This window comes from Pinus tabuliformis, chromosome 8 (genome assembly GCF_031772625.1).
Source record: "Pinus tabuliformis cultivar Carrire ecotype Pingquan chromosome 8, CPIR1, whole genome shotgun sequence".
Lineage (NCBI taxonomy): Eukaryota > Viridiplantae > Streptophyta > Pinopsida > Pinales > Pinaceae > Pinus > Pinus tabuliformis.
The window spans coordinates 1,359,279,147-1,359,305,063 of record NC_142294.1 but is presented as its reverse complement, the minus strand read 5'-3'; the positions used below and the strand labels follow the sequence as shown (position 1 = coordinate 1,359,305,063).

At 38.5% G+C, this 25,917-nt stretch overlaps 1 protein-coding gene across 2 annotated transcripts in view; it reads right to left on the bottom strand.

Annotated features, from left to right (window-relative positions):
- LOC149240535 (tryptophan synthase alpha chain-like) overlaps nt 1–25,917 on the bottom strand; it is a 266,490-nt gene that overhangs the window by 150,502 nt on the left and 90,071 nt on the right. For both annotated transcript variants that reach the window (XM_089373751.1, XM_089373752.1), the window contains one exon: nt 13,458–13,566. In XM_089373751.1, coding sequence (XP_089229877.1) covers nt 13,458–13,566 — 109 coding nt within the window. The remainder of the gene's footprint in view (nt 1–13,457; nt 13,567–25,917) is intronic.

Here is a 25,917-nt window from a genome sequence, read left to right as displayed (position 1 = left end):
TTCTTTTCTTTTTTCTTTTCTTTTTTTATAATAAATTGGTCCCTTTTTTATATACTTAATTACTCCCATGATAACTTTTTAATGTCACCCCACTTAATAAATATAAAGGTCACGTCTTTTCATATGACATGGTCACGATGTTAAAATACCATGGGCTATTACCATGGGTTGTTTTTAAAACCTCCGTTAAAATGTTCTCCACGTAAAAAAGTAAAACGTATTCCTTTTTTTCTTTTTTTCTTTTTTTTCTTTTTTTTTAAATACCATGGGCAATTACCATGGATTGTTTTTAAAACCTCCGTTAAAATGTTCTCCACGTAAAAAGTAAAACGTATTCCTTTTTTTTCTTAACTTTCTAAAATTCCATGGGCAATTACCATGGGTTGTTTTTAAAACCACGGGCTTCTCCACATAAAAAGTTTTAAATATGCTTGGTATGAGATTTTGTATCTGTTTTGTTTTTTCTTTTACTTTTTTTTCTTCTTTTTTTAATTTATTTACTTATATTTTTTTTTGGTTAATTTTTTTTTTATGGCCAAAGGCCTAGAAAAATGGAGAAAAGGAGAAACTCCCAAATATTTAGCGAAACGCTTGAATTGCAACAGCAATAAATTTGACGAAGAGTCGATAGCCAAAGACTTGGATCGGACAACAAGCTCTGTGCACCGGTTAAGCAACCTAGAGGACCGAACTGCTCTGATACCAAATGAAGTGAACAAAGTTCCTTCCACAAATTAATTACTCCAAAAGACTTGGAATATGAAGTTATCCATTGAGGATATAAATATTATATTAAATATATGAATAAGAATGAAAATGATAATGAATAATTTACAAATGAGAATGAGAGGCTTGCTTATATACCAAGCAAGTGTCTCTTCATGAAGAGTCATGTCTCATTTAGACATGCCTCTTCAACCTAATTACTACTTAACTAATTATTATTTATGATTATTATCATTTACATTATATTTATATTATTTATATATTTTATTCGTTACATTTTGCATGCTTTAATTTTGTATCCTAGAACTCCCTAGAGAACCTCCTAGTGAGCTTTTCTCTAGTAAACTTATCCGCTCATAAAGCGATAGTTAGGGTTAGCAAGTGAAAACATAGGGTTTTCCCCTTTCTCTCCTAGAATTTTGTTCCTTCAAGACAAGTCATTAAGGTTAGGGTTTCAAGCCAAATTCAACTAGGGCTTAGACATTAAGCTAATTTGAAGTCATTTCACCTTGCTTGGCCTTAAAAAATCAAAGTATAGCAATTTTCATAGTTGAAAGTGCTTCCCTAGGTCTGACATCATAAACCCTAGGCAATTCAAGGGTTGGAAAAACCCTAACTCTGCATTAAGACTTCAACTAAGGGTCATTTGAAGGTTTGTGGTTCCTTTTGTTAATCATACCTTCCAAGTAAACCTTGTCCTTCCTCTTGTATGCTTAATTGTGCTATCGTTGAACTTGATGTCAAAGCATTCGATGTCGCATTCCCACTTTATTCATCAAATTCGTTACTCCTCCACTCTAACATCCGCCATTCAACAAGTTTGCGACTGAGGTTTCCTCGACGAAAATTAATTCTGTCAATTCATGGGGATAATCCATCACGCAATATTGTTTTCAAGTATGTTGAATCATATCTTGAAAACCCTAGGCTACAAGTCTTACCTTATAGGCCTCTTCATAGGTACACTATTCCTTATCACAACGAATTGACCCTCATTCCTAGTATGAAGTACCTTGATTAAGCCTATCAAAGTGTCACCTTTAATCCTTTGACCTAGAATACCATTTAGGCGACCTACATTGGGAAGTCTCTCGTGTGATGAAATTCCACTAAAGAGTAGGAGGTGGAATGCTAAGGTGATAGTGGCATCCACCTCATTGTTGTGTCTTAGTCTGAATTTTTGTCTTGTGCGGCATCTCACAAGACCTGTGAGATTTTGCGATTTTGAGGCAACAGGACCATTTCCAAGTTTAATTTATTGTTGTCATTTCCATGTATTTCTCTATGGGTCTAGGCCCTAATTCTTCAAATTAATAAAAGTGAAAGAAGATTTGTTGGATAGAAAATTCTTGTTGCCTTGTGGTTGATTTTCTTATTAATTTCCACTACATAATTTCTATTGTGAAGTTATAAATACAATTGTATTTATTGTCAAGCAATTTCAAAAGTATTTCAGCATAAATAATTTTATAGATATAAAATAATTGTGGAAAAAAATTAATTAGACCTGGCATTAAAAGTTAACATATGCCCCGTACTTTTTCTTTTCTTTTTACTGAGTCAACCTCTTAAAACAAAGTTTCCAAGCCCCCTACTCAAGGATGAGGAAAATTGAGAACGAATATTGGTAACAAGTAGCAATCAACCAAAAGATGGGATGTGGATACAAGGGAGAGATGGAAAATGTTAAGTATGGATTACCATGGACACGCAACATCAATCAAAGCCTCCTATTTGTGCCCATCCTATACATATATCATCCAATTCAAACTGTGGTCCATATACTAGAATGCCCTTAAACATTATATGAAAGCACTTGAATACAGAAATGGTTAATGCACCTCATAATTGATTACCCACCTTTATCAAATGAACAGGCTAGATGAAATAAAGCGCTGACTGGAGTATGGATGGTAGGCATCTGAGGCTAGCTATCTAAGGATCATCATAGGGCTGCTGGCTGGCAAGCTGAAAAACAGGGAAAAAAATTCTCCTAGGGGTTACCCACTTGGGTGGCTAACAGCTCTCTTATAGCTCAATACATCAACAATCTCTTTTCTGACTTAGGATGATCATAGGATGAGTTCACATGACTCTTATAGCTCATTACATCATCAGAAATCTCTTTTCTAACTTAGAATGAGTTTAGAATTACTTTTCAAATTGATTCTTTTTCATACACTAAAATCATTGGCCCACATGACTCTAAAATACAAGAATATTGTATACAGTACAAAACCTTCTTGAAATATCAACTCACCTTTTAGTATAATTAAACCATCACTTAGAGAAGTTTCTCTACACATCCATACAGCTCAAAATCTTATTTAACATGGCAGTCAATCTTCATCATAAAGAATGGCTTTTTCTTTTCATCCCATGCATGTGGCATAATGTAAACACAGAAACAATACGTACCCTTCTTTAACACGGTGCGCAGCTTTCCAACTGTTAAATTTCTTCACAAGCTATTGATTGCTTCCTTCTACAATTTTAATCGCTTCCTGCTCCGGCTGCCTTATTCTCGTAACTGTCACAGTTCTCTTCATCTAGACTGAAGTCTTTTTCAAGAAGTGTTTCTTCTGTATCACTCAGGTTTGTCTCCCAGAGCTGTACTACTTCACTTCTCTCTCTTTGGTTAGACTCATGGATGATTTCTTCCACAGGATCTCTTTCACAGCTTGAGATCGTTTGTAGATAAATTTATTTTATTTTTCTTTTCGGTTGAAGAATTCATTTCTCAACACTTGACAGCCTACATATGGGTCAATCTGTCCTTTTGCAACACTTAAAATGAGTGGCCTGTAAAATCATAAATTAGAACAACTGGTGCAATCTGCCCAAACCTCCACCTAATGCTCTCTCACACATTGCCAAATAAGTTGATCTGATGAATTCCCTACATGCTTGTATTGGCTCTTTGATGTGCTTGGGCATAACTATAGTGTGTAGCTTTGCTTGCTGAAGAGACTAGATGCTCCTTCCACTGTAGTTTCATCGACTTTAAACACTTCTTTTGTTTCCTCCTCAGAGCCAAAAATCTATAATTGCATCTACAGGAATGGAGACACCCTCACCAAAGCTCCTTCCTCCATTCATGATAGCAACACAGTAATAGAATTACATTTTCACACAGGCTCAGATTGCCAGTTTTCTCACATTCATTATATCTTCAGTGATGACCAACATTCTCCTGTGTATAGATTCCTCTATATTTATTCAATAGAGCACAATGTAAAACAATAATTTTGTACCTCTGGGTCTATCTAACAATATCTCAGCTTGCTTTCTGTGCCTCGTCTAACTGCTTCAGATACAATCCAGTCTCTCCTAAATAGCATATGGTTTCTTCTACTCATTGATTGGGATATGGAGGCTTTCCCCTTTCCTCTAACAGCAGCTCTAAATGACGAGAAACCTTCAAATTGATATGATTGTCTTCTTTAGCGTAGTAAACACTGCATCTCATCAAACTTTAGCAGGCTTCTCCAATAATCTCAATAAACAGTTTGAAAAAAACCCGATAACACTTTAACCAATAATGCTGAACCTTTATTTGGCTTGTGTTACATGTGGGATCTGCTCAGCTCAGCAACATCTTTGACTACAACGGCAACCATGCTCTTCCACCTCCAAGATCATTAAAAAAATGCAGCATAGCAACTTCAGTGGACATATTAACTCATTTCCAACTTAATTTCACTCTCAAATACAACATGGCAGTGGGAAAACTACATATCTCAATTCACTAAAGAGTTCATTGAACAAAAATTGACATTCATACCAAGATCTTACTTTTACAGCTTTGCAATTGAAATGTGAGATATATTTACAACCATGAACTATTGTACCAAATGTTGAGTTTAGAAACTCAGCAGCAAATACACACAAACATATGTCAACTTGATACTAAGCAAGGGAAACTGGGAGTTTGCACTCAAGAAACCACCAAAGGGGAAAGCTATTCTCTTAATCCAATCTTGTGTGTATTTCTATTGTACACTACGTCCCTTTATGGAACAATAGGTGACCATAACAACTATGTCATAATTAATTATTCAGTTCAACCATCTCCATAACTAGCTCTGATAGTATCTCAATTAATTCTGTGAGATCCTCATACTAAACTTCTCATTTTGTCAACATTTTTTTATTCATGAGTAGACTTTTATGTGTGCTCTACCAGGCTTGTACAAATTACTCTGTTTTTTGCAGGATGCCAGATCTTTGAAGTTTGTCCTTTGTCTTGTACAAGAATCTTTGTACTTCTTAAGGCTAGTAAGCTTGTTCTCTACGCAACCTTTACTCCAGACTGGCTGGTTGGCTCCTTCATTTACATAACTGGCACACAAGAAGGTAGATGATTATGCAATGGCAAATAAACTATATTTTTCAGTATCCTACCCAATCTATGACTCTACTTCCATTTGAAGTGGAGTACTCTATTCGCAGGCCCTGAACTGGATGGACTTAGCTCTTCCTAGAGCTTTTGTGAGTACATCTGCTACTTGATTTCCATTGGGGACATATTGCAGCTGTACTGCCCCACGCTGAACACAATCTCTGATAAAGTGACATCTGATATCAATGTGTTTCGACCGATCATGAAATACTGGATTCTCAAAGAGTTTAATACAACTCTGATTATCGCATAAAATATTGGTCACTTTCATCCTCTTCCTAAACAAACTCACAAGCAGTTTTCTAAGCCATATAGCTTCACACGTAGCTGTGCTGGCCACCATATATTCTGCTTCTGCTGAGCTCAGAGCTACCAACTTTTGCTTCCTACTGCACCAAGAGATCATTCATGATCCAATGCTAAAGCAATACCCGAAGGTACTTTTCCGGTCTACTGAACTACCTACCCAATCTGCATCTGTGAATCCATTCAATCTGACATCATCTCCTCGGGTGTATTTCAACCCATATCCGACTGTTCCATGCACATATCTAAGAATGTGCCTAGCTGCTGCCCAATGCACCCTTTTCGGTTCCACCATGAACTGACTAAGGGTGTTGACAACGAAGCAAATGTTTGGCCTAGTGTTGACCAGATACATGAGCGACCCAATGAGCTGTCTGTACAAGGTGGGGTCCACTTGTCTCCTTATGCATATATTTTCTTCCAGTTGGTGATCATGGGCGTAGCCATGGGCCGGCAATCCTGCATTCTGAATCTCTTCAGAATCTCTGTAGTATATCTTCCTTGCCCAAGGAAGATCTCCCCATTCTTCTGCCAAACTTCCAACCATAGAAAATAATGCATCAACCCCATATCCTTCATGTTGAATTATGCTTCAAGATTCTTCTTGTTGAGAAGTGGGTAGGGCAAACATTAATTTAAATTCTCTTAGATGATAACTGCTTGTGTAACATATTTAGTTATTATCTTTGTTCATCATTATTACAGTGTTCAGTACATCAAACTGCTATCAAAACAATAACATCAGTGACACAATAGTTAGGCTCCAAGCCAGGGCTAAAACCCCTCCACTTGAGGGGAAAACCCGCAATTCTCTTCTTATAGATTCTTCATTAGATGAGTACATTGACCTTGACAAGTATATTTGACCCATAGAGCCTCTCCTAGATCAAGACACAGTCATCCTTCACTAGTTCTTTTAACATCACTGTTATCACCAACCTTGACATCATGTAGAGCAGGCACCGAATAACATCACTGAGTAAATTGAGCATGACTGTCATCATCGAGCTACTATGGAGGACTTCCGAGTTGCTGAGTAGAGGTCCGAACTACTAAGGAGATCCGAGTCTTTGCGTTGATGCCCGAGCCCCATCATCGAGCTACATTGGAGGACTTTCGAACTATGTCTCTATGACATACCCGAAGTTGTCTTCCTACGTTATGATCCGAAATTTCAGAGTGATCTGAAACTGTACATCGTGGAAATGACCCAAGCTTCCTTTTATAGTGGTTGGTGCTTCTATTTAAGCCGACCTATCCTTTGTGAACCGACATGTCTCATAAGAAAGCCAACATGTCACTTATATATATATTGAGGTCGATATTTATCCAAAGGGTGTATCTTCATTCGAAGCCGACATGAAGTCTTCATCATATATATATTGAAGTTGATATAGGATGACCGTGCTTGTCTAGATTGGAGGACTTTTACATAGACACTTTGACTTCTTTACAAGTGTAACAACACTTCATATACATGACTCTAAATGATACATTGATGACAAGATGACAAACCCCTAAAGACATCAAGAAGAAGTCTTTGACCTATAATAAAAACTTCTTGCTCACGAAACCCATGATGCAAGTATTACAAAATACATTTTATTATCTTTGTCTTCTTTCATGAATTCATAACTACAAGTCATTATGAAGACCGAACCTAGTTACATTCTACAACACTTCTTGCAGTCCTTTATGAGCCTAGATGACCCTATTAGAAACAAGTCATCCACATATAATACCAAAATAAGTGGCTCATTCTCCACCAATTGATAGTAGAGATTGGGATCAGCATCACTCTTCATGAATCCCAACTATTGCAAGTAACTATCAATCCAACCATACCATGCTCTGGGTGCCTGCTTGAGCCCATATAGTGCTTTCTTTAACTTCTATACACGAGTTATCTTTTCATGAGTTTCGAAGCCTTCGGGTTGTTCTATATACAGCTCTTCTTCTATCACCCTGTTCAAGAATGTTGTCTTGACATCCATCTAGTGAATCTCCCATCCCATTTGAGCTCCTAGGGATATAATGGATCTGATAGAGGTATATATAGCTACTGGGGCGAAGGTCTCCTCATAGTCTATTCCTTCCTTTTGTGCGTACCCTTTTGCCATGAACCTAGCCTTGTACTTCTCTATACTGCCATCTGCAACATACTTGATCTTGTAGATCCACCTTGATCCTACAACTAAGCTATCCTCTAGTCTAGGTACCACTTCCCAAACATCATTCATCATGATAGAACTATACTCTTCTCCTATGCCATCCACCCAAACTTGGTGTGAAAGCTGGAGGGTTCTTCAACCTATGCTACCAAGGATTGGTACCTGTCAGGCTATCTACGCTGCCTCTTCTCAGTTCTAGGAGCTCCAACAAACTCCTTCGTGTCCCTCAGCGTCTGTCGTACTTCCCTGCTGGTTCTACCACTGGACATGGGAGGCTCAATCAAATCCCCCTCCTGTTCCTGTTGTTCCATCTGTTGATAATTGCCTAGATTTCCTACTTCTGAGGAAATACTGGTGCTGGTCATTGTGCTCGATCCTGGTGTCTGTCCTCTTGCTTGTCCTCCTTGCTACCTCTCCTGCTGTTGGACTAATGGAACATCTACTGACTGATCTTTTGCTGACATCTCTTGAGATTTCCTGAAAGATCTATCCTCCATGAACTTTGCATCCCGTCTTACAACAATCTTCCTACTGCTAGGAATGTAGATTTTGTATGCCTTCGAGGTCTCGCTATATCCTATGAGGTACCCCTTTTCTGTAGTCTAATCCAGTTTACTACGCTTCTCATCTAGAATGTGACAATATGCCACACTTCCCAATATCCTGATATGACTCCCCTCCAGCTTCTTCCCTGTGAAGACTCCTTCAGGCGTTTTCTTCCCCAATGCTCTGTGAGGAGTTCTATTCAGGTTATATACCGTTGTGTTGCATGCATCTGGCCATAACAATCAAGTCTTGGTCATACAACATAGCCTTTGTCGCCCCAGCAATAGTTCTATTATTTCGCTCTGCTACTCCATTCTTCTCTAGATTATATGGAGTTGTCCATTCTCTTTTGAAGCGATCATTTGCATAGAAATCTGTGAAGTCTTTGTCCATATACTCTCCACCATTATCTAAACGCAATACCTTTATCTTTTTCCCTGTCATGTTCTCTACGAGAGCCTTAAACTCTCTGAACCGATCAAAGACCTCATCCTTGATCTTTAAGAAATAGATCCAAGTTTCTCTAGCGTGATCATCAATAAAGGTGACGAAGTATTCGCCACCACTAAGAGCTCTCGTGGACATTGGGCCACAAATATTTGAGTGTATTAATCCCAATAAGCCTTTCGCTTTGTTTTTACTTCTGGAAAAAGTTGCCTTAGCGTACTTCCCCTGTACGCATCCTCTGCATACATCGTCATGCTCTGTACTGAGGATTGGTACTCCTGTAACAGTCTCTCTGAGCATCCTCAGTGCTCCATGGTGAAAGTGTCTCATTCGACTATACCACAGTTCATTCAGTTCCTTTTCGCCATTATGACTGTTGCCTATTAGTACCATTGGAGACTCGAGCTGCAATCTATACAGTGTGTTGCTTCAAGTTCCAATTTGTCTCATCTTCTTCCAGCTTGAATGTTTGACGTATACTTTCCTTCCAATGAAGTATACATCATATCCCTTGTCCTGTAACTGGGACACTAACATCAGATTCATTCCTAACCTGGGCACATCCAGAACATTAGTGGCTTGGATGTTGGTTCTTGCTTCCGTCTGAAATGCTACGGTGCCTCTCCCTATTGGAGTACACTTTGTAGTTTGTTATGTTTCCCATAGTAATCTGGAAGTCCATCTGCTCTTCTTGATAGCTTGAGAAGTATTCTCGTACTCCAGCCATGTGAGCTAAAGCCTCGCTATCAATATACCAAACATCTGCTGACACTAAACTTGACAAGCATGCGAATTCTTCTTCCAATCTGGAAAATAATTCAGAGACATCTTGATTTTCCATCCTTATTTGTGCTATTTTTCTTATCAATTTATGACGCTTTTTTACCCAGCAAAAACTGCGTCCCAATTGAAGACTGCTCTGCGTTGAGACTGTTGCGTTGCTCCCTCTATCAGTAGCAAACTTCAATCTAGAAATATTTCTCTCTGTCAACTCACTCAGACAAAGATTTTCCCATGAAAAATTTTCCCTCTTGAACTGCGCAATCCCTCTTGGGATTCAATCTGTTGCCTACGCAGCTCCCACTTTTGTTCAGCGCTAGCTCTTCTGGCTCCGTTCTCTTGCTTCTCCTTAGCTCCGATGCCATATGAAAATTTCTAAATAGAAATCCAGTTGCAGTGACCGATATTATTTCTTCTACTTATTAATTCATAAATAAGTTATTCACAATGTTTCTACAGCAAATATCGAAATAAATTCTACTGCAACCTTCACAATTCAAACACTACAAAAAGTAAATGCAAGGAAAAATACTAGCACAAGTACAATCACAATGACGCAGTTATTTTTGGACAATTGTCCCTGGAAAAACCCAATGTGGGAAAACCGGTGCAGCAGATGAGGGTTTCTTTATTGATCTTCAGCAAAATCTCATGTACAAGATACAACCAGTAGAATGGAAGAGGAATTTATGTGAGAAATTTTACAAACAATTTTCTCACGCTTCACAGTGAAATTCTGACTCTGGAGAGGACCTACTGCCCTCACTACGTCACCTTCTGCGCAGTTCCAACGTCACTGCCTCTATGCTATCCCTCCTCTGCTCTGCGTCTTCTCTCTGCTTCCTACACTCTCGACTATCGCTGACGCCCTCTCTCTCCAACCTGCAACTCTCCCTCTGATTCGATTTTCTCTTGCCGAACTTCAGCCAGTGAGAAAATCAATATGCTTGGGCAACTGAGCATCTATCAGGTTCCTTTTCCAAATGCCCATCAGTCCTTATAATCCTCTCGTTGATCAATCAATGGCCCAAATTAGATTCTAATCAACGGCTCAGATAATTTTGACTTGATCCTCGTCTTCTTCTAGAAGTTTCACCCTTAGTTTAATTAATACCCTTTAATTATTTTAATTTCCTAAGTTTAGACTTAGGCATCCATTAAAAATTATTAATTATTTTAATAAAACTGTCTACGGGTGGAATTTCCCAAAATTATTTCTGGGCATTCTGGAATACATGTGTCCTAGCCTCCCTGCAAATTTTGAGGCTTAGAGCACATCCGATGCTACCAGAAATCAACACAATCAAACTGGTCAAACTCTATGGTCAAAACACGGTGAAAATCTTGGTCAATTGTGGCCCTAAGGTCAACACTATACAGTTTTGTGGTCAAATCAGAGGTCAAACAACTCGATCAATGCCCATTCAACTCGATCAAACAGAGATAAAAGCTCAGTCAACTGCTTCTCCACATGTGTGGTCAAGAGAGATAAAAAGATACAGGATGATCTCCAAAACTGATTTTCTTCTTGCTCAGAATTGCTCTTGCTTCGTTGTGAAAACAAAATGTCACATCTTCTATATATACTAGTTGAATGGGGTGAAATAACCCAAGGGGCACATCCCTTCGCTTCCTAGGCCGACTTGTCATTCAAAAATCAAATTTATATTTTAATTATTCATAATTCTTCGAGGCTGACTTAGGCATGTGGGAATACCTCCCAATGCTACACAAAAAACTCAACATTAACCATTCTCCAACATCAAATTTTACAAATCAAAAACTCGTGAGATTATTACAAAGCCTGTAAATGCAAACTGCTGAAGATGCAAGCCTATAATTCTTGATTTCTTGGCTTTTATCTATTCAATGATTGTTCACTTCAATCTTCTTTACACTCTCCCTTAGACTTGTGTATTACAAGACCAATGTGTTAGTGTTTATGAAAAGAGTATTACCGAGCTCTACACAATGCTCCCTCCTTTCTCATACCAAAGACCACCAATAAGTAAGCAAAGGCTTATTGAAGGAGTGCATTGCCTTTTCCAATTCTAAATCAATCAAACAACAAGATAATACACTCTCCAATACATAAAAATAACTGAGTTCTTGTCTTCAAGCTTCAGCTCCAATCAAAGTTGATGGAGCCTGTTTTCTTTGCAAAGCTAGAGTCCAGAAAGAAATTATGAATACAAACTTCTTGTAGCACATTCCTATGTTGGTTACACTAAAACTTTTTTATAGTTAGAGTTGAATCCTCGTGTATTTGACCAATAAGCAAGCTAACTGACAGCAATCTTGGCTATCAATGAAACATAATATGAAGGAGCAAAATGTTGTCAATCCCCACACCATTTTCCAATCAAACTGTCATAACTCCAATTCTACAAGCCAAAGGAGAATCCCACAAGAAAATGTCCCGAGGTAACTAGTCATGCAACCTCAGTGAGCAAGGGACCACCCAAACACATCATGTACGGATTATACGGCCTGTGGGTGGAAGACGAAACACAAAACTAAGGAAAAATCAACCCCTGAGAGATAAAAACAACTCAAAAAACTAATTGATGGTCCAAAGAGCAAGGAACACTTCCTGCACAGTGCATACAACCTGTAGGGATGTTGTATGGTCATGTGGATGAGGGAAGACAACTCAAGTAAGACCAATTCACAGACCGATTTGCACCAGGCAGTAAAATTTCGGCTCAAGGAGAAGGAATCTGCCTTGGCAATGCAAAACAGTCATCCTGCAAATGAGTTGGCAGCCCAGAGGATAAGTATGTCCTATGGGGAACTGAAGAACACCAAACAACAATGCAAATAAAGTTCAGGGATGAGAAAGCGACCCTGGAAGACCCTGCTTGAAAATTTGCTAAATCTAAGCATTGGACGCAAAAAACTTATTTTTTGAACATGTGACTTGTTACAAGTCAAATCTCTAGCACCAAAGTCATCAACATACAAAAGAAAAATTTTATCAATTCATATTCAAAACATAAATTGTATATGCAGTGAGACCAATTCATATGACAATATGAAAGAGAACTTACTAGCATCTCCAAAGACGAGTAGCTCCAACCTATTGAAGGAAGGGAACCTTTGCTGAAATACACATCCAGGGAACAACCAGCATATTGCATTTGTGAGCTAATGTTCAACTCTTTACTTCCAAACAATATGTCAGGGGCACAACGATAACCCAGTTTCCAAAGCTTTGTCCATAGACAATGTCTAAACCATGGGCAATGTCCACTCAACGCTCTACTTTCAACCTGGCTAGATGTGCCTTAACACTCTTGCTAAAATAGCTTATATCCCATGAGTCTCAAGCTCTCAAACACTTGCCTAGCCACTCACTATGCAAAATCTGCACATAATGATCCTTCCCCCTTCTCCAATTGAATAATATTCCAAAGATCACTTGAGTTCATAACCCTTACTTTTCATTTCAATTACGCCATGTGCCTCAATTATAACTTTTTCAAATATAAAATTTAAATATTTCAAAGCCTTTTATTTTCATAAAGTTGAGGCTTCATATAGTTATTTTCCAAACAACAAAGTTCAGGCATGTAACAAGCTTGGGCTTGTTCCCCATGCGAACTTCTGTTTGATCGAGTCAAAATAGCTACTGGTATGATGGAAGCTAGTTGGGCATAATCAATCATTTTTTATTGTAAAGATTGATCGATTCCCAACCAGCAATTATAATTATCAGATTTTATAGTAAATTAAATCTTCTTTTGTATTTTTAAAATAAGATGCCAATTTACTTCCTATTTCTAACAGACCTAACACTGAAAACAAAATATTTAAATATGAAACTGCCTATATTATTTTAACAATAAACAAAATAAAATATAAAAAGTAAACCTATGATTCAAGACATTGTTAAACAGCTAATAAAATCCGTTTCTAAGAGAAGTACACCCAAGGCAAAGAATTAATAATTAAAACACTCATCTTAATAAACAAAAGTTAATAACAAAAGGAAAAACTAGAAAAACAAATTCTAGACAATAACAAACAGCCTTAAGAAAATCTTTCTTTAAAGAAAAGAAATAGAACATAGAACTTACCACGAACCCCTACTGATTTGATGGTATGCATGAAGCTTTCTGGGCCACGCTTTAAGATTGGATTGTAGTAAGAAAACAACACAAGTGGAGCTTTCAATTGTGGAATCACCTGCAAAAACAATAACATTTTAGAGTTGATCTTTGAAAACAATGGCCACACTGCTGAAGAGTCACAAGTGTATCTTTAACATTGACTGAACAATGTTGATCATTCATCACCTTTGATGAAGACCTAACACATTTGACAAGATACAACAAAAGCCCCTCACAATACTAACTAATGTCTAAACTCTTATTCACGACTATAAAAATAAGATAGTAGGAGGTGGAACCAACATATAATAACAACATATTTAAAAGGGCATTCTGCCTCCATAAGGGCAGGCCAATTGAAAATGGAGCTATCAAGGAATAAAAAATTCCACATGGAATGGAAAAACAGTGTAGATGGAATGCAAAAAAACCAACACCAAGAACAAAATAACTTGGCTCTAAAATCTTAGAAGAATAAGGGCTAGCAAAGAAAGGAAAAATTGGCATCAACAACTGGGAGGAAAAGGTGTATGTCATATGTTTTCTAAGAGATGACAATAAAGATCACTGATCAGAACTATATATATAATAACAACACCAGAAGGAATAATAATGAAAAAAGGCAGAGATCTGCAGTTGCAAATCAACATGACAAAACTCAGATCAAAGGGATGCCATGGAGAGGGTCCGAAATGGAGTATGATTTATGCAAGCTAGATGAAATTCCAGAACGCAACAGCAACCATATAAAGGTGACCTTGGAAGGAAAATTTGAGCTACCCAACTTAGACATCTCAGCCACAACACACCAACTTTTCATGCTTCTCGTTTTTGTTTGTGGATCAATTTCATGCTAAGTAAGGCATGTAGAGGTGCATTGTACCTTGCCATCTTCACCAAATGTTTGCCGAAGCCATCACCAATCTTCTTGCAACTTGGCCCTAGAGGGAGACCCATCTTATTATCCCCGCATTCTAGTCATCAGTGTTAAAATATGGGGCAGCGTCGGGAAGAATTTCCCTTGAACCCCAAGGATAAAGTTCAAATTGATGAAGTAATTATTTGGCAAAATATTATGAGTTTAAAATTTTAAATTTCCCTTCAATTCTATGGGTCGGCCACAATTTGAATTTGAATAACGGGACAAGTTGGCTTGCCCCCAAGAGGCACCTTTTTACATTGACGAATAAGTATAAATACCCCAATGGTGTGATCCCCAAAAGGGCAGTTCGATGGCTCACATGGCTCTGAGATTTCGGGTGTCATTTTCTGGGTTTCACAAAGGGTTATGGTCTGTTTGTAAGGGTCTTGGTCTCTGATCTTCGTATTGCCTCAGGACTACTACACTCGCATGGGATTCGCTCTATGAATCTAATGACTGCGGCTAGACTACAGTTCTCTTTATTACAGTGGCAATGCTTTTTCAATAGCAACGCAATTATAGTCATCACATTAAAATCATCACATTGACATCGCAGTTCCAACCTTCGCTCCTCTGTCACATGACCTCACATTGGTTATCTCTCATAGCTATGTATTCATTTCAAATTTCAATTCACTGTATATATGGTCTTGCTCCTTTTGTTCCTCTGCAATATTGCTACGCACAGTTCCTTATGACTTGTTTGGTCTTGATGAGTAACTGTATGGACATATTTCATTGGGCTATCTCTGAGTTATATAAGGCTCCGCACTATGTTCCTCGGCATTGCTCTTACACAGTTCCTCAGATTTTTGTATGGCTTCAATTCACAATATTAGTATCACACAGTTGTATGTTCACAGTTCCTATGATATCTTGGTGCAGTTCTTGGCATCACATATGACATACAGTCATGGCATCACATATGACATACAGTCTTGGCATCGTATATGGCATCAATTCTTGGCATCATACATGTTATACAGTTCTTGGTTTCACATATGATATCATACATGTTATATAACACAGGCACAATCTCACATTAATATGACAGCTACGATCTTGCACCTCTTTTGTATGGCCTGTTCCTGCATAGTTGTATTATGGGTTCGTGGTGTTCAGGTATGCATGCCACCAAGGTATTCAGAATATCCACAGAGAATGAGTTTGATACAATACACTTACGTATGGTTGGCACCATTGTATGAATAGCATCCCTGCATTGTATGTATGTCCTCATATATTGATATCCAGAGAAGTATAGAAACCCTATCAGTATGACCTAGCAATATTGTCAGTGATTTAGTGAAGACAGAATGACTGCATTGCAATGACAGTGATTGTGTTGCCTTGAGAATGATGACAGTGCCACTATGTCAGAGATGGTGATATAATATCAGTTCTTTTTGGATTAGCGTCAGTTCACAAACAAAGTTGTGAACTGACTCTTATTGGCCCTAGGAGGTCTCATGTGTTTGATGTTTCACACCTTTTTTTACTTTGTATCTCAGCTAAACATTTGATGAAATCTAATAGAAGAAGTATTGAGTTCCAGGTTTTCCCCCTTGTGGGGTTTTGCCCTGGTCTCTGACCAAATCCTAGTGTCTCTACTTGTGCATGCTTTTCTTGTGATGTTCCTTTTATTATTCCGCTGTCTTGTTGATGATATTGTTCATTCTACATAATTGCTAATGTTGTAACGATGTTATGGGGTGAATGTAACATGATAGCTTTGTAAATGCAATTATCTAAAGCAAAGAACAATACAGCCCTAAGAAAAAAAATTAACATTCAGTTGGTGTCATTCATTCGTGTGGCTCTTTCCACCATCTCCTTTGCTCTGTAAATTTCCTTCCATAGAGTGATTAACATCATGTCTAATGAACTACACTCTTGTAAGCATCTGTGTTCCCTCCCAATATCGGGATTTCAGTGTTTTTTTTTCCTTGGCTGGATTCATGACCTGGTGGGTAAAAGAATCCCCTCCAACACTGACACTGATACATTCATGGAAAAGAAGAGAAAGGTAAACACCACAGAGATCAATAATTTTGACTGAGAATAGGACAGTACTTCCAAAAGGGGAAAGTGATCTGAACAACTGTAAAAATTAGTAGTGAATATGGTAGGCATGCACCCCACAGGGACAACGCAGGTGGATCCTTCCCAGAAGACTCCAAACACACTAGCACACAAAGAATGATAAATTTTCAATTCATGATAAACAGGCCTGCACTCCTACAAGCTCTAGATAGTTTTAAAACTGAAACCTCTCAAAACTGCTACTAAGAATGCTAGATCTTCAAGTACAAACACATGGATAACTGAAAATTATGAACTGCAAGTGCCTGGATTTTGCCACACTCAATCACATCTGTTTTCTGTATGCACTCGAAAAGAAACTTGTACAATGCACTCAAAACCCCAACTGTATACCTCACTCAAAAATCTGTCAAGTGAAGTCACTCTATCTCTCTTTTATAGACAAAAAGAGGAATAGGATCTATAAACATGGAACCATCCCTGTCTAACTGTAGTGGCCTAGAAGGGTATGCCCTACCTGCATGAGAAAACTTCCTAGAATAAAATGCCCAGATAAATCTGAAAACTCTTACAGCTCATGCGCTTTTGTCCAAACATTGAAAATTGTGCTAAAACTGAGCCGAAAAGCACTTTCTAAATATAACAGAAAAGCAAAACCTTCCTAAATTGGAAAAGCATTTAACTTAGAGATTAACACACTCTAATTCTGGAAAAACAGATCTGCTAAAAATCGCAAATCTAAAGCTGGCTCACACATGGACCATAACACAATCTATCTGTCACTACAGCTGTGCTCTCATTAAGTACACCTTAATCATACACAGTGATCACTGCTGCATGAATGTCAAGGCATCAGGGATCAACGGAAGTTGTGCACTGCTGGAGAACAATTTCTGATCAACACAAGTAAAACTCTAACACATCCTTTTTGTGAGGAAGGTATTGTACACCAAACCAAGATATTATCCCAGCATATTGAACGTTAAATCTCTAAAACCAGATCTAATCTATTTATACCTCAACAATTATTTCATACCCGGAAATTATTTACTCGATAAAATATGAAAAATGCTGGAAAATAAAATCATTGGTATTTTAAATTTCAGAAATTAAATTTGCAGCAGAAGTAAAATAGGGAAAATCAGTCACACTACAGCACAAAAATTTCTGCCCAAAACAATCTTCCTTCACTTTATATTACTCAGGAAAATTATGGCCTAGACCCACAGAGAATACACAAAAAAATTACAACTGCAAGAACCTGGAATTCAGCCCCTCTGAAAATTTGGCCCTCCTAGAACATGGCTTTCCTGAAGAGTTTGGCCCGAGACAAATAAGCCTCCTCTAATGGCTAGCTTGGCCCCTCTTTCTCCCTTCATACAGCACTAGAGGAAAATCTGCCCCTGGATAATTCGGCCTCTCTCTTACACTCAGCCTCCCCAAAAATTTCTCTCAAAATTCCCCTACTGCAATCCTTCTCCCTTCTCTTCAGTCCTGGAGCCTCTCACTCCTTGAGAAAATCGTTCTTTCAACAATAGCAATGTAATGTTTGTCTTCATCCTCTCCCATAGGTTCTCTTTATAATTTCTCCATGGGAAAGTGATGGATGACTAAGATTAAATCCCAGCCTTCTTGGATCAATGGTGGAGATTAGATCTCAGTCACTTAAATAATTAATTATTTATTGAAGGAGATCATATTAGTTGCTCCTTTTGCACAACCACCTAAAAAGGAATTCTTCTCCTGCATGCAAGACACCAGCCTATGCTAAAGACCTTTCAAAGCTACAAAATCAACATTCCCTCCTAGCAAAGAAGGGATTCTTCACCACCCCTAACTTACCCCTATAGAACACAAACCTCCCCTTCACTGGGGACGTGATGGGAATATTTGCTACTTGCTCCCCTCTGGAAATGTAATGCAATCTCACAACATCTATCTAAACCCTATCCCTGATGAAGTGACATATGATCTCTATGTGTTTGGACCTATCATGAAACATTGGATACTCTGAAAGCTTGATACAACTTTGGTTATTGCAATGAATCACCATAGGCCCCATATCAAGACCAAACAACCCTAAGAGCATCTTATGAAGCCATATTGCCTCACAACTCAGCAGACTCGTTGTCATGTACTCAGCCTCTTCTAAGCTAAGTGCCATTGTGTGCTGCTTCCTACTAAACCATGATATCATTGCTAACCCCAAGATAAAACAACATCCATATGTATTGTTCTTGTCCACTACACTCATTACCCAGTTTGAATTTGTGTAGCCCTAAAACTGCACTCCACCAACTTTGACATATCTAAATCCAAAGTCCATTGTATCACAGAGATACCTCAATACATGCTTGGCTACCAACCAATGAACCCTCCTCAGCTCCACCATAAATTGGTTGAGTGTATTCCCAGCAAAGCATATATCCGGTCTAATATTACCCAGATACATCAACGACTCGATCAACTACCTATACAATGTGGGAACCACCAACTCACCCTCAAAAGATTAAGCTTCCTCGAGTTGGTAATCATGGGAGTAAGCATCATCTTGCAATCCCTCATCCTGAATCTCTTCAAGATCTCAACTACATACTCGCCCTGCCTTATAAAAATCTCTCCTAGTTGTTGCCACACCTCTAGTCCCAAAAAGTAGTGCAACAATCAAATATCCTTCATCTTGAACTCTAAAGGAAGGTCCTCCTTGCACATTCTTATGAGTTTCTTTGATCCTATCAGAAAGATATCATCAACATACAGTACCAAGATAAGTTGCTCACCATCAACAAGTACATAGTACAAGGTGGAATCCGCCTCACTCTTGGTGAACCCCAATCCAAGCAAGAACCATGTGTGAGGTTCCTGCTTATGTCCACATAAGGCCTTCTTCAATCTGCATACATGAGACTCCCCTCCATGCACCTCAAATCCCTAAGGTTGCTCAATATACACCTCTTCCTCAATTACCATACTAAGGAAGGCAATCTGCATATCCATCTGTTGAATCCTCCACCCCATCTTTGAGGCTATAGATATAAATTCCTTGATAGATGCATATTTGGCAACAAATGTAAATGTCTCCTCGTAATCCACTCCCTCCCTATGGGAGAACCCTCTCACCATGAACCTTGCTTTGTACTTCTCGATACTGCCATATGTTGCATGCTTGATCTTGTAGATCTATAAAGAAGTGACCACTACCTTCCCCTCAAGCCTTGATACTATCTCCCACGCAATGTTCCTCGAAATGGAACTATACTCTTCCACCATGACAACCCTCCAAACCTATTGGTCTACTGCATTTTCAAAGGTAAAGGCTCGTACTGACCGATGCTACCCATCAAGGCAATATAATTGGGAAATCTAATTGGTGGTCTACTCTCCCTAAAGGTCTTGCTAGTGGCCTCCACATGCCCATATGCATCCCTCAAGGTTTGCTTGGCCCATCTCAATCTCCTCCTGGTAAATTTTGAAGTAACATCTCGCTCCTAATTAGAAGGTTGTGATCCTAATGTTGGTGCTACTAGTTCCTGCTCAACCTCTAGAGCCTCTCACTCCCAATCCTTGAACCTCTGCCACTACTAGACCTATGTCACGCGACCTCCTAAAGGTCCTACCCTCCTCAAATTTGACATCTTGGCTTACTACTATCTTCCTCTGCCCCAGAATGTAGACCACGTAAACCTTTGAGATTTCATTATATACAACAAAAATCCCTCACTTAAATGAGGGTTTCAGCTTAGTCCTCTTCTCTGATGCAATATGTATTATGGACATACATTGGGCTACCAAAGATGCGAAGACGGCTCACCTCAGGTCTCACTCTTGTTGATGCATCCTAAGGAGTCGTCCTCCACAGCCCTATGAGGACTCCTATTATGTAAGTACTAGGTACATTGTTGTGTTACAAGGCTCCGCCCATAAGAACATAAGAAAGTCCTAATCATGGATAATTGCCTTTGTTGCTCCAACTATGGTCATGTTTTTCCTCTCTGCCACTCCAGTCTAGTTCTTCACATGAGCTTTAAACTCTTGAAACCGGCCGAAGATATCATCCTTGGCCTTCAAGAAGTAAATCCATGTCTTCCTAGAATTGTCATCTATGAAGGTCACAAAATAACTACACCCAAAGATAGAATCCACTCACATGGGACCACAAATATCGAAATGCACCAAATCCAACACCCCCCTGGACCTGGTCCCACTATTAGGAAACACTCCTTTTGCATGCTTGCCAAGCGAACATCCCTTACACACACCATCCCGCTCCAAATTGAACTCTGGAAAACTAGTGACCATCACCTATAACAATGGTAGAGCCCAAAGAGTAGATGCCACATCTTCCTCTACCAAAGCTCACTCTAGATGTAACTGTCATCTACAAGGACCTTCACTAGTTGTCCTCTTAACAAATATAGGTTGCACCCTCTGTTGCCTATCACTCTCCTCATTCCAGGATCGGCTCCTTTTGGCCTAACAGATACCTCACCCCCCATGAAATTGACCTCCAGTACTCTATCCTCCATAGTCGAAATGGACAGCAAGTTCTTCTCCAACCGAGGCACATACAATACTTCCCTTAGCTCCATAAGACTCTCAGAGTCCAACTAGAACTGTATGTTGCAGATACCATCCACTACATACTTGGCATTATCACCAAGCTCCACATGAAGATCGCAATGCTCCTTGGCCATATTGGTGAAGAGGTCACAAGATCATATCATATGACGAAAAGCTCTATTGTCACAAACCATACAACACTTGTCATGGTGCCAGAAAGACATGACACCAATGCAAACTCCTCAAATTTCTCATCTAACCCATCCATTTATGCAGATTCAGCTATTAATGTCTTCCCTTTGCCTTTCTTCTTGTTGGGGCACTATCCAACATAGTGACCATACTTGTGACATGCAAAGCACTTGACTTTGCTCATGTCCTTTTCCTCTCCCTTTCAAGATCCTCCTCCACTTTGGTTATGCTTGGCTTTACCCTTGCCCTTCTTTTCTTTCTCAGCAAAGCAAGTTCCTCATCTCCACCTCCACCTCTACGTTGTCCATCAAATATCGAACTCTCCCACATCTTTTGAGTGAAGTAGTCCGACAACCCAGTTCAATCAGGAAGCTTGCCTCTAGCAATGTTACCTGTTACAAAGGTAGCCCATTGCTTGGTAAAACCACTCAAGGTTATCTTGACAAGTTCACCCTCATCCACAACTTTCCCAACAGCTGACAATTCTTCACGAACCTGTTGAATTATTGTAAAGTATTAGGCTACAGTTTCAAATATGTTCATTCTTATGTTTCGTAGTTTCTCTATCAGCACCATCTTCATATTTTGGTTCTTACTTTGGTACAAGGTCATCAACGTTGACTACATTTGTTGAGTTGTATGCTTCCCTGATATGTGAGCAATTATGTGATCATTCACAATGTCCAATATGTTCCCTCTAGCCTTCACATCCTTCAAATTGTGTTCAGATATTTGTGTGGGATCTAAAGGAACTTGGATCTCTTTTCCTACAAGTTCCCATAGGTTATTTTCCATCTGAACAATGGTGATCCTTTCTTTCCATAGACTGAAGTTTGCATCCCAATCCAAACTACCTTCAAATCTCAAACTAGATGATGTCATCTAACCAAATCGATTTTAGCCACAAAACCCTTGTTGTAAAAAGTAAAAATTTTGCCGATAAAATAATTTGCCGCTGTAAAATCCTTGTGTTATGATCCCCCCCCTCCCGACAAAGTTTCTATTGCTTTGATACCATGTTAAATCTCAAATGCAAGATATAATTTACTTATACCCGACAATTATTTTATACCCATAAATTATTTACTTAATAAAATCACTGGTAGTTTAACTTTCAAAAGTTAAATTTGCAGCAAAAATAAAATAGGGAAAATCAGTTACACTATAGCAGAAAAAATTCTGCACAAAACAATTTTCTTTCACTTTATATTACTCAGGAAAATTACAGTGTAAACCCACAGAGAATACACAAAAAAATTGCAATTGCTAGAACCTAGAAATCAGCCCCTAGGGAAATTCGACCTCAGGGAATTTGACCCTCCTGGAACTTGACCCTCTTGAAGATTTCAGCCCTAAATCAGCCTCCTCTAACAGCTAACTTGGCCCCTCTTTCTCCCTTTGTATAGCCCTTGCACGCTAGAGAAAAATCGGCCCTTAGATAATTTGGCCTCCCTCCAGAATTCAGCCCTCCTCTTCTATAATTCTGCCTCTCTCTCGTAGACTTGGCCTTCCTGAAAATTTCTCCTGAAATTCCCCTGCTGCAATCTTTTTCCCTTCTCTTCAATCCTGGAGTCTCTCACTCCTTGAGAAAATTGTTCTCACAACAATAGCATTGTATCGTGTGTCATAATCCTCTCCCAAAGGTTCTCTTTATAATTTCTCCATGTGACAAACCCTAATCTCCAAAGTGACAGATGTTAAGATTAAATCATAGCCTTCCTAGATCAATGGTCAAATAACATTGCTAGATTAAGATTAAATCATAGCCTTCTAAGTCAAATAATTAATTATTTATCCATAGAAAAAAAACATTAGCCCCGTTGACCCTCTCGCCTACACCTACCTACAAGTTAGTGAGAAAAGCCTTCAACCCGACAAGGTGTGGTTGGTGGCAGGGAACTCAGAGAAGGGGTTGTCACACTAATCTCGACTCTCTTAGTTTCAGCTATCTCCTAGGTCAGCTAAAGGGGGTGGTCCATAATGAAAAGTTAACTTAAAAGATGTGAGTTCCTAGGAGAGTGTTATAGTGAAAACGGATTACTTTTAAGAATTATGAGCAAAATATGATATGAGCAATAATAAAACCATAAAACTAGGGCCTTAAGGAAAATTACTCAACAAGAATGAAAGATACATTTGCTCAAAACAAAAGTAGAATGCTTCCAACAATGAAAACAAAGCAATCCTGAAATGGAGACAAAGATGTTACCACAATAATCGATACAAGATATAAAATGTTTTCAAAATATAATCAATGCCTAAATCAAAGCATATAGAGATATCTTGCAAAAGGAAAATGAAACAATGCTTGCCAACATAGAATATTCAATGATGACAAGTAAAATGGACAATTGCAAATGAAACCATAAGATGTATTAGCATGAGATGCACCTATACTAGATTTGAATGCAATTAGTCTTGGTTATTTTTAATCTAAAATGCCTAATCTAAGTGAGAAGTCTTTCTCTTGAGCTCTTACCAAAGGGTAAAAATTTGGGTGATTGCAAGAAAGAGGGAGCGAGGGCACGGAGGTGTCATTAACGATACTCATCCCATAAGTCTTACGAGTCAGCGTGTGCTTTCACTCCTAGAAGGGGACAAGCCACCCTCATAACTGCAAGGTCACAACGTTTTTACCTTACTTTGTACCAAAGGGAAGAACTTTCCAAGAAAGTCTTTTTCCCTATACTTTCTATCAACCAAGGTTATGCTTGGAAGTTAATTTTAGTGAGGTTTGGGACCTGGCTATACTAAAATGCCTAGATGAAATGAATGTAAGTTTTTTCCTCAAAAGAGAGATTGATTTGCAATGATTGAAAATGAAATAGTGTTCAACATAAGTTGCAATTATAACCTCAATTGGAGGAATAAAATTATCTTACAAGTGTTGCATGTGTCTCATCAATGAATTGAAATGATAGAAGTAATTTGTTTGAAAGTAAATTTTGTTTCAAATAGACAATGACAATAAATTTGCTCCAACATTCAAGATAACAATGTAGCATAAAAATGAAGCATGTATTCAAGTGCTCATGAAACAATTTACCAAGGTCAATGGTAACAAATCAAAGTTTGTTAAGAATACAAAATGCTTGCATGTAAAGGATTAATTGCCCAAAGTAAAGTGTAAGCTTGTAGCTCCAAGCAATAATGAGATAGAAAATGCAAAGCTCAAATGAAATTGTAACAAACTTTAACTTAAAAAAGAAATGTGATAGTGAGGTTGTGTTAATTCCCAATTAAAGCATGCATGTAAGTGAATGAAGTGTGAAAGTTTAAACCATGCAAATGTCAATCCACCCAAGAGAAGCCTCCCTCCAAATGGGGAGATAGGATACCATGGGAGAAATCCCAAGCTCCCACAAGCAAATTAGATATTTTATTAATATTACAATGACAAGAGGGCCCTTCAAAGTCCTCAACTAAACTTCAAGGAGAGTCTTCACAATAATTGCTTAAGACTTGGACACTAGACCTCCTTTGTTGAGAAAGTAATGACAAGATTTCACAAAACTTATGCAAGGGAAACAAGGTGAAAGTTTCTGCAAATGCCCACGGCCTAGAGAGGAAAATGGGGAGCCCTCTAGTGAACTCGACTTTGGCCATCTTGCCAAAGGTCCTACAAACACTTGCCAAAGTTCCTACAAACACTTGTTAGATGTTGCGGAATGTTGCTCTTCAAAATTTGTCACACAAGGGTTAGTAAACAATCCAAACAATGGATGCAAAATAAGTTAAGTATTAATGGAAAAATCAACAAGATAAAATGTATATGTACAATTATGTAAAATTTTCTGTTTCCCACCCCGGTTTTCAGTTTCACCTTATTTCTCCCATATAGTTAAATGCCCATTCCCATAGCCATACATTTAACAAACTGAAAAATAAATATTGCTGAAAACACAAATTCTGGAAATTTTTCAGAGTGCTGGAAATTGCAGAAATAAAAAATCAGCAATTAAAACAGCCATAAAAACACATTTAAACTCAGTGATTTTTGGTCAACTTGACCCTGGAAAAACCCCCTACAACTCTTGGGGAAAACCAGTTTGAGAGCTCTTCTTTATTTCTGGAAAATGCCTTTTACAGAGAAAATATTTTTCAGCAAAAACAGAAATTTTTCCAGCAAGCAAACTTATCTGTTTTTTCAGCTAACAGACAGTCTGAAAATGGCTGTACGGACTGTACGGACCGTACGGATGTACGGACCGTACGGACGTACGGATGTACGGACCGTACGGACTGTACGGACGGCCGTACGGACTTGTACGGACAGACCTCGAAATTCGTGCAGAAAATCGCCTCCTCGATATTCGTGCTGAAAATCAATTTTTTCCCTGTTTTGCTCACTAAATCTGCCTTTTTCTGCTTGTTCTTTATGCTGTTCAGATTTGCTGAAATGCTGCCTTGGTGTGTGTGCCAAACTGCTGCCTCTTTCTCCTCCTTGTCCAGAAATCTCCCTTGCTCTCTTGCTCTCCTTCTCCCAATCTGCTCATGAAAGAATGAATGATCTTTTTCTCCTTTTCCTCCCTTAACCCAACCCTAAATGACTTTTGGGTGATCCCTAAATCCAATGGCTGAAATAGATTTAGATCAATGGCTGAGATTAAATGCTCATTTAAATCTCACTTTCTATTTTTTAATTCACCCCACTTTAATAAAGACCCACTTAGTCATTTATTTCCAAAGTCACTTTTCCTTTCTAATTTT